The following is a 13706-nucleotide window of genomic DNA, read 5'->3' as shown; positions in this document are numbered from 1 at the left end:
ATATTAATTGGAAGTTTCTTTTAAAATGGTGTACATGTATGTAGCTTTGAAAGTTAATGCTTGATAGGTTTCCCTAAGTCTTAAAGACTCACTGTGATCTCTCTGTGTCACCGCCAGCATTATTTTCACCTTTCATCTCAAATTTTAAGTCAAACACAATGTAAATCTTTTATGATACAACTTAACAGGTGAAAAATGCTTATAGTCCCTTTTTTAGGGTTATCGTACCTTTTAAATTCCTTAGTAATATTTTCTTAATTTTTGACATCTCAATTTTAAACTAATTTTGTTGAATCTACTTATATTTTATAATAAATAGTCCTATAATTGTGTAATGTAGTTTATTCTGTTAGTTCTTTTCTTTTACAGTGTCAGAAAAGAAAAGTAAGGTTTAAAGCGTTTTATTGTCAAATCACTTTTATGCATAGGGAAATTGGGCATATAAATTCGGTGGGATGTGCTCATTATCCTGTGGGACTTTCATCAGAATGTGCCAGCATAAAGTTTAAAACTAGATTCACAATTATTTTGGTCAGTTAAACCAATGTGTAAAAAAAGTTTTGGAATATTCAATTTCAGAACATTTTCTTTTATGAAAGTAACTGGATCCTTTGGCTTTTAAAAATATTTAAAAGGATGGCATTTTTTCAGATATCTGGTGGCTTCCATTCTGAATTTTGTACACTACAGATGCCATATTTGGGGAAAGAATGCGTGGAATATGCATCACTAATATTGTTCTGGCAAACAGGCGTTGAGTTTCAAAACGGTGAACTATTTTTAGCATATATGGCAATTTGTTTCATCTTATTAAAATGGAATGAGAACAGACTTTAAAATAGCTTTTACTTCACCACCTAAATACCTATTCAGATCAGTTGGTTGAGTGGCCAGCATTTTGAAGTGGAAGCAGAGCCTTAGGAGGAAAAATCAGAGCTTCTTTAATTAAAGAAAAGTATAGTGCTTCTTTTTAATGTGTTCTAGATTAGAATGTATTTGCTTGAAATTATGTGGTATCAGTTTTACTGATTTCCATTTTAAATGTGGCAATAAAATAAGTATTTAAAAACTTTTTGATCCAGTAATTCCAGTTCTGGGTTTTTACCTTAAGGAACAAATGGGACAAGTATCCAAGGGCATTTGTTTCAGTGTGGTTTTAAAAGTAAAAGAGAATAATGTAAGTATCCAATAATAAAGGTATTCATTAAATAAATTATGGCAAGTCCATGCAATTGAATAGGATACAACCTTTAAGAATGGTATAAGATACAGATTAAGTTCATGACTTGGGGGAAAATTTTCAAAATATATTGTTGACTGAAAAGTAGAAGTTAAAAGCAGTATACATAATGATTATATAAGAATAGAAAACTTTGAGTTTTTATATACTCAAAAGCTTTTATATACCCGGGGACTTTCTAGCAGACATCAACATTTTACTAACACTTCTCAGGGTTAACGTGTAAAGATATGCTAATCCTTGTAATAAGCTAGATGGCCAAAGTAAGTTCTTTTTGTAAGGCTTTATATTTGACTATGAAGTATTTTCTTTTGGATTTGGCTTAATTCTTTTACTTTTAAAATGCTTTCATCGTTGACTTTTTGGTGGGATTTTCTTTTTTGCATTGAAAATACCAATTGCTGCAATCACCAAATACGAGCCTTATCGTTTTTTTCCAAATATGTTTAAGCACTAACTCAACTTGCAGTCATTAAGTGTCTATAATACCAAACTGTCAAAAATTACTTTAAAACAAAGATGAGAATGTGAGGGGGCAGGGAAACTAGATTAATAAAAACAGAACAACCAGAAAGGAAATGAGAACGTTCAGGCGTTGTGAAGAATGTAACCAATGTCACTGAACAACTTGTGCAGAAATTGTTGAATAGGAACCTAAACTACTATGTAAATCTTCACCAGAAACACCATAAAATATTATTTAAAAGAAAAGTCTATAATACCTTTGAGGGTGGAAGTTAAAGAATACTAGTAGATAAAACAGCTAGATTCAAATCCAGATTTTACCGCTAACTAGCTATGTGCCTGCAGGCAACTTTATTTAGACATTTAAACCTCAGTTTTCTCATTTGTAAAATGGCGTTAAACAATATTTAATTTCCAGGGTTCTTGTGGGAGTTTAATGAAATACTTCTTGTAAAACAGGGAGCACTGTTTTGGTGTCCAGCAAATGTTAGTTCTCTTTCCCACTCTTGATCCTTAACCTTACTTTCCTTCCAAGTAATGGTTTTCAGTGGCATAGGAAGTGGTCCATGGCAGTATCTTTTACCCACCCGTAATTCTCTCTACCCAAAGATACAGTGAAAATACAGTCACTTTGTAGGCTTCCCAGTTTGGGAACAGTTTTGGTATCAACACTGGTAGCTATTCTTCCATTTCCTTTTTATATACTGTTGATGTGAGGTCCTGAGGTAGACTCGAAGGCAAATAACAACAACAACAAGGAGCCCTTTTTAAAGTCCCTGGGTGGTACAGCTTGTGCTCCACCGCTAACCTAAAGATTGGCGGTTCAAAACCACCCAGCGATACTATGGAAGAAAAGGCCTGGCGGTCAGTTTCCATTAAGATTATAGCCAAGAAAACTCCGTGGAGCAGATTTTACCCTAACATATGGGGTCACCATGAGTAGGAATCAACTGAACAGCAACTACCAACAACTGTTGTTTGCCTCTTTTTTTTTTTTTGCTTAATAATATCTGAGCTACTTTAACGTTATTGGTAAATTTTTTTTTTTTTATAGTGCTTTAGGTGAAAGTTTGCAGCTCAAGTAGATTTCTCATACAAAAATTTGTACATATATTGTTTTGTGACATTAGTTGCAATCCCCACAATATGACAGCATGCTCCCCTTTCTACCCTGGGTACCCTTTGTCCATTCCATCAGTTCTTGCCCCTTCCTGCCTTCTCATCCTGCCTCTGGTCAGGAACCACCCATTTGGTCTCATGTATCTGATTGAACTAAAAAGCACAGTCCTCAAGTGTATTATTTTTTTGTTTTATAGTCCAGTCTTATCTTTGTGTGAAGAGTGGGCTTCAGGAATGGTTGCAGTTCTGGGTTAACAGAGTGTCAGGGGCCATAGTTTCAGGGCTTCCTCCAGCCTCTGACAGACCATTAAGTCTGGCCTTCTTACGTAAATTTGAGTTCTGCTCCATGCTTTTCTCCTGCTCCATCCAGGACTCTCTGTTGTGTTCCCTGTCAGGGTAGTCATTGCTGGTAGTCAGGCACCATCTAGTTCTTCTGGTCTCAGGCTGGTGGAGTCTGGTTTATGTGGTCCTTTAGTCTCTTGGGCTAATATTTTTCTTGTGTCTTTGGTTTTCTTCATTCTCCTTTGCTCCAGGTGGGTGTTGATGTTTATCTTAATGATTAAGTACAGCAGAGAAGCTGAACCAGTAGTGACTTTTTAGCGTTAGAAAGTTGAGTGCTGCTTCACAACTGAAGAATGAATATTTTGAAAAGAAATAGATAATCTACCACCCATTTGTTGAGTCTTGTGTTTTTTTCCTGGTTTGAGTCCATATAGCAACTGTAATATCAGGATACAACAATGATGGACCATGACTTGACTTGCTGAGAACTTGCCTTCTTGCTCAGAGAAGATTCATGCCTTCACTCAACCTTGTTTTGTTTGAGCACCTACTCTGCACCAGAGACACTGTCCTGTTTGGGAGCATAGCAGTTAACAAAACAGGCAAAAATCTCTGCCCTCTCAAAGAGCTTACATTCTAGTGAGATCTTAATGGAAAATTTATTCCCACCTTTAAGGCAATTTTACCTCCCAGGCAGATACTCTAAATATAGAACAAAAGAACAATATTGCTCTTGTTTTGTTTCAATGTCTTGATCATAAAATTGCCACCAACACTAAAATCAGGAGTGAGTCATTTTCCTTTCTCTTCCCCAAATGTTTCCTTTTCTCTCCATATATAGAGATAAGTTTTTAAAGGAGCAAGCACAATACTCCTGGGTGATATTGTTTATTTTATAAACCAATGTATTAGCCCGTTTTATTTAAGACTGTAACTTTGTGATCAAAATTAGAACATCCTGAAATGTCTGATTATAGCACATTGTGAATGCAGCAAAGGTCACAGGTTGGATTCCCACAGGCCTCCACGGTCAGTGACTTCGCTTCTAATCTGAGCTCCATGTCCCTAGCAGTTGGCCTTTCACTACAAATGACAGTGAAAGAAGAAGCTAAAGGCTTCATGCAAATCCATCACACGTTTCACGAGTTAAACCACAACTTTGAAAGGTTTTCTTATAAGACTAGCCTTTACAAGTTATAATATTGTATTAAATATTTCTTTATAATATTGTGTTTCTGGTGAAAGTTTACACAGCAAATTAGTTTCCCATTTAACAGTTTCTATACAGATTGTTCAGTGACATTGGTTACATTTTTCACAATGTTTCAACATTCTCTTTATTTCTGTTCTGATTGTTCTGTTTCCATTTAATCTAGTTTCCGTGCCCCCTCATTACCTTCTCATCTTTGCTTTAGAGTAAATGTTGTCTGTTTGGTTTCATAGAGATAAGTTTTTAAAGGAGCAAGCACAATACTCCTGGGTGATATTGTTTATTTTATAAACCAATCTGTTATTTAGCTGAAATGTGACCTCCAGGAGTAGTTTTAGTTTGAAGTTTAAAGGGTATGTCAGGGTGATAGTCTCAGGGGTTCCTTTAGTCTCAACTGGTCCGGTAAGCCTGGACTTTTTATGAATTTGAGTTTTGTTCTACATTTTTCTCCCATTCGATCAGGGTCTATCTCGTGTCATCGATCAGAATGGTCTGGTCAGTAGTGGTAGCTGGGTACCATCTAGTTCTGGTCTTAGGGTAGATGAAGCAGTGGCTTATATAGGCTCTTAAACCTGTAGACTAGTTTGATCTTTGAATCTTTGGTTGAATTCTTTCTCTTTTGCTCCAAATGCATAGAGACCAATAGTTGTATCTTAGATGGCAGCTCACAAGCTTTTTAAGACCCCAAATGCTACTCACCAAACTAGGATTTAGAACATAAACTTTATAAACTATATTATGCCAGTTGACCAAGTTGTCCCATGAGACTATGGTCTTAAGCTTTCAAACCCAGTAAACCAATCCCATGAGGTGTTTGGTTATGTCTAAGAAGTATCCGAAACTGTGCCTCCTATGTGTTTTTTTTATATATATATACATATATATATACATGCACATATAACTCAAAACTAAAAATATGCATTTATATACATAATATATGCAGCATGCACATACGTATATAGATAGTATGCCTGTAGATACCTATACATGCACATGTATATACACACATGTACCTCCTATACACATATATGCATACATACCTACATATGTAACCACACACATTTTTTGATTGTTGTTGCTGTTGTTGCAAAATTGTATATTGTGTAGTATTTACTAAAAACGTCCCTTATTCTTATAAACTTCTTAGTAATATCATTTACCTTGGTCAAGTTGTGTACACTTCACCCACATTCAGTTTTACCTTTTCCATCCCCAAAAGTAACAAGTATCTGCTATCTAGAGAGTGATTCTCTCTCCACTCCTCTCCTTTCCCTGGTATCCACCAATGATCACTAGTGTCTGTATACATACCTATTCTTGCCTTTTTGTAAAAAATTGAGATCATACAATATTTTTCCTTTTGTGATTGCCTTATTTCACTCAGTGTGATGTCCTCCAGATTCATCCATGTTATGCTTGAGAACTCATCATTATTCTTTGTGGCTGCGTAGTATTACATTGTATGTATGTAACACGTTTTGTTTATCCATTCATCTATTGATGGGCATTTGGGTTATTTCCACCTTTTTGCTATTGTGAATAGTGCTGCAATGAACGCAGGTGCGCACATGTCTTTTTGAGTCACTTCTGTTAGGTCTCTAGGGTATACACTTAGGAGTGGGATTGCTGAAACATAAGGCAGTTCTTTTTTTAGTTTTTTGAGGAAGCACCATACTGTTTTCTGTAGTGGTTGTACCATTTAACATTCCCACCAGCGGTGAAAATAAGGGTTCCAGTTTCCCTATATCCTTGCCAACATTTGTTGTTTTCTGGTTTTTTTTTTTTTTTGATCAGTGCCATTTTAGCAGGAGTACGATAATATACCATTGTAGTTTTGATGTGCATTTCTCTAATGGCTGATGAGAGCCCTGGTGGTACAGTGGTTAACAGCTTGGCTGCTAACCAAAAGGTTAGCAGTTCAAATCCACCAGCCACTCCATGGAAACCCTATGGGGCAGTTCTACTCTGTCTTCTAGGGTTGCTATGAGTCAGCATCAACTCAACGGCAGTGGGTTTGGAATGTAATATTAGAAAGTAAATGTCCCTCATGTCTGTACCTCCAGAAATAACCACAGACATCTCCACTGTAGATACTCTAGACCTTAAATAAATACATACAACTAAAAATGCGTAGCTAAATGAATAACTGTTTTTAATCCAAACGGTATCATAGTATGTATATTGCATATATATTGTTATTTAACAGACTATTTATATTTAATAGTAGTAAGTATATTTTGAAAATTTGTGTGTGTGTGTGTGGTTTGTGGTTAAGAGCTTGGTTACTAACCAAAAGATCAGCAGTTTGAATCCACCAGCCACTCCTTAGAAACCCTATGGGGCAGTTCTGCTCTGTCCTGTAGGCTCACTATGAGCTGAAACTGACTCAACAGCAATGGGTTGTTTTTTGTGTGTGTGTGTGTATATATATATATTTTTTTTTTTTCTAATAACGAACCATATTGCAGTGAGCAGTCTGTCATTTCATTAGGAAAAGTACTAGAAGTGGGTATGCATATTTTAAATTTTGATGCATATTGCCACAAACAGCACAGTCAAGTACATAACGTTACATTTTTTTTAAAAAAATCATGCCCTTGTTCATTAAGGAAATAAGATGTATATACACACACACACAAAAAAAAAATGTTATAAAATAAAGCATGATTAATGGCAAAAACATATGGCACAGAGAAGATGCAGTAAAAAGGAGCAGCATACTGGAGAAATAAAGACTTTCTTAAAGGTGATGGGCTTAAGCTGTATCTTGCAGAATGAATAGACCAAGTAGAGAGAATGGACTTCGAGGTTAGAGAAATATCAAATCAGGGAAAGAATTGCAGGCCATAATGAGCTGGCATGTACCAGCCCTGTAAAAAGGTTAGCCTGACTGAAGCAGAGCTCATGTGGGAAAAAATACAGGATCCAGAGTATGGCTAAATTCTGGGATATAAAGCTTGGCTGAAGCCTTGTGGAGAGTGGGGAGATACTGTTGGAGTATGGTCAGAGAAATGACCATCTCTGTGAATGCTGTCTGTCGTAGTCATTGAGTACAGCTATAACACATACCACAAGTGGATGGCTTTAACAAAGAGAGATTTATCCTGTCACAGTCTAGGAAGCTAGAAGTCTGAATTCAGGGCTCCAGCTCCAGGGGAAGGCTTTCTCTCTCTGTTGGTTCTGGGAGAAGGTCCTTGTCATCAATCTTCCCCGGGGTGTAGGAGCTTCTCAGCACAGGGACCCTAGGTACAAATGACAAGCTCCAGTCCTGGAGCTTCTTTCCTGGTGGTCTGAGGTCCCTCTCCTCTCTGCTTTCTTCTCTATTTTATGTCTCAGAAGAGATTAACTCAAAATACAACCTAATCCTGTAGATTGTGTCCTGCCTCATTAACATAACTACCTCTAATCCTGCCTCATTAACGTCATAGAGGTAGGATTTACAACACATAGGATAATCATGTCAGATCACAAAATGGTAGACAGCCACACAATACTGGGGCTCATGGTCTAGCCAAGTTGACAGACACTTTTGGGGGACACGGTTCAATCCGTAACACGGTCTTAATGCGTGCCATAGTGCACACACATGCACCATTACAGATGAGGACCCAGGGCCCAACTTGTTGCCAGTCATCTTCAACAAACTGCTGGACCTACAGTTATTAATTCTGAGGACAGTTAGTTGAAATCTGTGCCTAGGAAGTCTTTTTTAACTTCATTGAATCAGGCAGTATACCACTTGCAAATAATTTTAAAACTTTTCTTAATTGTTAAGTTTTTCTCAGTTTAGTTCAGGTACAGTCATATTTTCTTTAGAAATTAAAGGCTGTTAGTTTTTTAGCTTTAAATGGCACTTGAAAACCAATAATTGTGAGCTTTGTAGTTTTATTATATATAAGTACAGATATTACTAAAGCAGACTTCTGGCTATTGTTTTTCAATATCAGAGCCATTTTCCTTCCTTATCTTCATACACTGTCGACACTGTCTTATGAATTTTGCTGTATTTGTTGTAGTTCTCTAAATACTTTAGCAAAGCTGGCTTCATTTTTGTTCCCAGTTGGCAAGTGGATAGCCTTGAACAAAAGCCCAAGCCCTCTGCACAGCAGACAGGATCCACATTAGAATTTAATACGAGTTATGTTTGTTGTATGCGTCATAACTAGCATTTCAGTTTGGACTAGGGTGGTGAAGAAGAGATTCAGTGACTCAGTTAATTTCAAAAGTACTTTGGTTGCCGGCAGATTTTGAGCACTCATAGCCTGAAGCAGAGGTTTATTGCTATAAGATGTTTAATTGTAATGAGAGTTTATGTTTATTTTTTTCTTCGTAGAAAACCAGGCAAGAGCAAAGGAGTCTGATTTATCAGATACCCTGAGTCCAAGCAAGGAAAAAAGCAGTGACGACACTACAGGTGAGTTTTCACCTCACGTTTACGGATCTGCAGATGTTACGGTGACCAACCAAGCAGTTTAGGTGCCCAGATCAATATGGGTGAGAATTTCAAAGTTTGTGTTTGCTGAAGAAGCAGCGCTTCTATTTATCAAGTCACTCTATTGAATCTTGGGGTGTTTTGTTAAAAATTCTTCCAATTATCTAAATAGAGTAGCTGTATAAATTCCAATTATTTGTTTTGATAATGATAGTTTGCTGGTAGATCTGAGTACTATCTGTAATTATCTTTTTTTCCCTATGTAGACGCCCAAATGGATGAGCAAGACCTAAATGAACCCATTGCTAAAGTGTCTCTATTAAAAGGTACTTTCACTTGCTTTTATAATATTTTAAACAGGGCATCAGATTCACCCTTTGCCACAAAATCAGTTTCATGTTTTATGTGAAGTGTTAAGTTTTAGTTAAGTGGTTAAGATAGGCTCTGTAACATAGTAGGGACTAAAATTTAAAGTGTTGATGTTGGTGTCCAGTGTTTCAAATGAAAGTATTCAAACTGTAGAATTATTTGGAACAATTAAGGTTACTTTTGTAAGGGCAGAGCAGTAAGTAGGTAGAGTATGACATGCAGCTATGTTTTTTGTTTACTATGGTGTCTCTGATAGGAGCTTATTACCACTTCTAACATAAACTAGGAAAAGGTGAAAATATTAACTTTCTTGAAAGGATCTCCTGTTTGCTCTGTTATCATATGGTAGCACTTATAAACTTCCTCATTTTCTGGGGTCCTCATTCTCCAGTAAATATCCTCAGGTTCTTAAAACACTCTTCTAGAAACGTTGAGCTGAGAAATCTCAGGTGAGGCTAAGATAAAAGGTGCATGTAATGAACTCTTTCACTTGTCTCACTTATAAAAAGGAAATACATTTGTTTCTTGATATGTAATTTAGAATGAAATGGGTAGAAAATAAATCACCATTTATAGAAATGCTTTTTAAATAAAGTGCCTTGGGGTGGCTTATTAATAAATCTGTAAGTTTTACAGCATTTCATCTCTTATACCTTGCCTGATGACACATAAGAATGGTTGGCATGTACGTCAGCCCAGTAGTTTGAACATGATGGTAGTGGGGGACTGGCACTGGGGCAGCTCTCTGGGATCAGAGCAGCAGGAGCAGCCTGTGGAAGTTTCTCTGTGGAGGAGTGCCTGGGCTTCTGGTAGGGCTGTTAAGGGATCTCTCAGTCCAGACCCTGAGCTTTGAGGGTATGTGTAGAGGCCTTAGTTTCACCCTGCATGACCCTGCTGCTGGCCTAGTTGTACAGTAATGGGGACGGAGAGTGGTTAGCAAAGAGATTACCCACATTCTCTCAGGATTCTTTAGTCTGGGCATCCTGGTATTCTCTTTTCTTCCCCATGGATATTTGTGATCACATGGCTCTTTGAGCCACCTTTGATCTGATTCCACAACCGGGGAGACTCTGAGGATTGCCGACCCAGGCAGCAGTTGCCAACCTGTACTCAAGTGTGGTCATAGTTCCCAGGACTCCCACTGATCTGCACCCTTCTCAGGTCACCTATGGTGTTGATGAGGCATATGTTTCTCTAGTGTCATAATAATAAATATAAGTTGATGTTTTCACAGTCCGGAAGGAAATCTCATCTTGGAAGCAGCATTTACAACTCTTCTCAGAAGTACAGTACAGTTATTATACAAAATGTTGTTAAAACCAAAACCCACTGCTATCTAGTCGATTCCGACTCATAGCGACCCTATAGGACAGAGTAGAACTGCCCCATAGAGTTTCCAAGGAGCACCTGGTAGATTCGAACTGCCGACCTCTTGGCTAGCAGCCATAGTACTTAACCACTATGCCACCAGAGTTTCCAGAGTGTTGTTACTGACACTGAAAAAAATGTAATTGTGGGGGCCTTTGTGTGAACATAGAGAGATGAGAGGGGAGGTGAATGAGTAATGAACACTCCTCACACAAAAGTAACCATTTTTAATGGTCTTTAGTACTATAGAAATCTTTTCAGCGGTTACATTCAGACTGATTTATAATTAGCATTTGTAGGTTGTGTTAAATGCATTCAACTATTATTAGTGCTTTTGTGATTTTATGTGTAGTCTGTTCTAGATTTGACTTTTCATCCTGTTGCCTAGTATAATGCCAGGTATTTAGTAAAACTCAGATGTTTAATGAATGAATTAATAGTAAACCCCCTTAGATGAAAGTTATAAAGCCACAAGAGATTAAGGGAGTAACACTCTAGCCAAGAAGCTAAGAGTTAAAAAGCTCTAGGCTCAATCCCAGCTCTGTCACTAGTTTGTAGTATGTCCACAGGCAAATTACTTAACTCCCTGTTCTTTTGTTTCTTCATATGTCAAAAACTACTTCATAGGATTATAGTGAGAATTAAATGAAATAATGCATGTAGATCACTTACCGTGGTGTTGGGGGCATAACATATTAACCAGCGTATTGAAGACACTGATGGTGAGAATGATGTTAGTGACCGATAAAAGCAACTATCTGTTGAAGATATCTGAGTAACTCTTCATTAATTGAATAAGATTGTGGGTTTTAGTTTTTGTTTTGTTTTTCCTACTTTATCGTTTAGAGAAAAAGCAGTTGTTGGTGATAGATCTTTTCCAGTCACTACAGGTAGTCCCCAATATATGACAGGGTTCCATTCTGACAACTCCGTCATAAGTCAGTTTTGGCTTAAGTAGAATACGTCATTTTTCTTTTTTTTTTAGTTTTCATTATTATTGCCTTATGTGGTCAGTATCCTTATAAATTCAGCATGCTTTGAACAGTAGATCATAAAACTGAACAACTGCAAGTGAACATGTGAGAATGATAACATCAGCGGCAACATATTACTAAAAATAAGGTGTTAAAAAGCACAAGCGTGCACACGTACAAACACACACAGGCAGTTCTAAGTGTGCCGTTCACCGTAATTCAAATACACCGTAAGTCGGGGGCTACCTGTAATGCATTTACAGTGAAAGCTAGAACTTGACAGGACTGCCTTTTTTTTCTGGGTGTCACGAGTTTTCTGCCCTTGACAGGGTGGTTACCACGTTTCTGTCACTCTCTATTAAGGATTTTGCCTCATAAACTCCCAGTAAGTTTTCCTTCTCTGACAAGTTTCCACCTCACAGAGGTTCTGGCTTTCACAGGTTTTACTGTATTTGTTACTTTGCTAGGTGTCAGGAAATTTTTTTTTTAATCCATGAGTAACACTGGAAGGTTATACAGCATCTACAAAAGTGCCCACAGTACAGGCTGGGGAGTTAGACTTAGGGAAAAGGGAATGAAAGGAGAAGTTGTGGGAGAGAAAGAGACTGGAAAATACAAGGAACACGTCAAAGTGGGGTGGGTATGAGAATGCTGCTGTTAATTGCAGTGCCATCCAGTGACAATGGGTCAGTTTTCCTAGCCTTACTTTTAGTTAAGGTGACAAAACAAAAACAAAACCCCCAAAACTTTTCTCAACGTTTCTGTATGATTTTCGGCTTTTGTTAGTGCAGTATGTATCTTTATCAGCAGCTACTGATTTTAACAACATACTTAACAATGAAAGATTAATTCAGTCAATGATTAGATGCAAAGAAAAATAACCCAGTTAGAAGCAAGCATATTTTTAAAGAGTCTCCAAGAAACAGTCACCATCACCTTAATTGATAGCAGTGTTTGGACTTTTAATCCATTGTTTTTCTTTTGTAAGAGTTGTATAAATTCTTTAAAATGGTGTATACTCTGGTACTAATTAGAAACATTTGGTTTATGCTTAGTTATGCATGGTTATGCTTTGTAATCTGTATAATCAGGTTCAGTAGGCTGGCAGAATTTTTCTCTTAAAGGAAGAATATAAATTATTAGACCACAGTGTTAACCTTTAAAACAACTGTAGAAAGGAGCTACATTTAAGTAGCCCCATTATTTCCTCATTCAAACCCTCTGCCTGATTTCTTGAACAATTATTTTCAATTTTTTTCTTTTTAATGAACAACTAATCTTGATTTAGAATTACAGTGTACTACTTTTTTTTACTCTTCACGTTAGTCATCTAAGGAATTAGGAAAATAATCTAAAGTAGATTAAACATTTACCATGAGGTGTAAATAAAATGTTGATAGTAAGAGTATCTTCTTGAAGTATTATTTCCAACCGTTTGTATCACCTTTGGAAGAGCAATAAAGACGCGACTTGAATCATAGGTTTCTATACACTTGAAACCATCCCCGCCCCACCCCCCACCAAAAAAAAAAAAAAAAAAAAGGTTAAAAAAAAGAAAAGAAATTCAGTCCAGATGGTATCTAATACAAGTTTGCTCTAGTTAGGAAAATATGCCAGAGACTCCACTGGTTACAAAGTCTGATTAAGACTGTTGTTGAGATTTGAGGAGTTTCTTAGTCAAGTTGGGGATAGGAGGGGTACAGATAATAGATGGTAAGTAGCCACTTCTGGTGAGTGTTGTCATCAAGAGTCAAAAGAAGGAAAGAGAACGTCCAGGTTTTTTGTTTGTTTTGGAAGATAAGGAAGAAAGACAATTTGAGCTTTTTGGGAAAAGTATCATTTGAGATGACCCTTAAAGTGTATAACACTATATATGACATATTCATGACCAAAAACTGAACCTGAAAATGAAAAGACTCTAGATCCAACTGCCAGCTTACAGGACATACAAAGAACAGGAACATATTCTAAATGATGTGGGGATACAACCAGCAAAATCCAGAATGTTGAAAATACTTTAAGACACAGGACCCAGTTTCTTTAACAAGTAAATTGCAAGAGGAAAACAAAGAAAGACAATGAGGGACCTTATAGATTAAAAGACATTTAAGAGATGTATCGACTAGATGCAATATCTGAACCTTGTTTGGATCTTCATTCAAATAATCCAGTGGTCGAAGAGATTTGAGACAATGGGAAAATTTGAATTCTGACTGAATATTTGATACTACGGAATTACTGTTTTGT

The 13706-nt window shown here is 36.9% G+C and overlaps 1 protein-coding gene across 32 annotated transcripts in view; it reads left to right on the top strand.

The window, feature by feature from the left end:
• Nucleotides 1-13706, top strand: part of SLMAP (sarcolemma associated protein) — a 159762-nt gene that overhangs the window by 121836 nt on the left and 24220 nt on the right. For all 32 annotated transcript variants that reach the window (XM_023547590.2, XM_023547580.2, XM_023547593.2 and 29 more), the window contains 2 exons: nt 8650-8730; nt 9015-9074. In XM_023547590.2, the coding sequence (XP_023403358.2) occupies nt 8650-8730; nt 9015-9074 (141 nt within the window). The remainder of the gene's footprint in view (nt 1-8649; nt 8731-9014; nt 9075-13706) is intronic.

This window comes from Loxodonta africana, chromosome 22 (assembly GCF_030014295.1).
Source record: "Loxodonta africana isolate mLoxAfr1 chromosome 22, mLoxAfr1.hap2, whole genome shotgun sequence".
Classification (NCBI taxonomy): Eukaryota; Metazoa; Chordata; class Mammalia; order Proboscidea; family Elephantidae; genus Loxodonta; species Loxodonta africana.
This window is presented reverse-complemented; position numbering and strand designations above follow the sequence as displayed.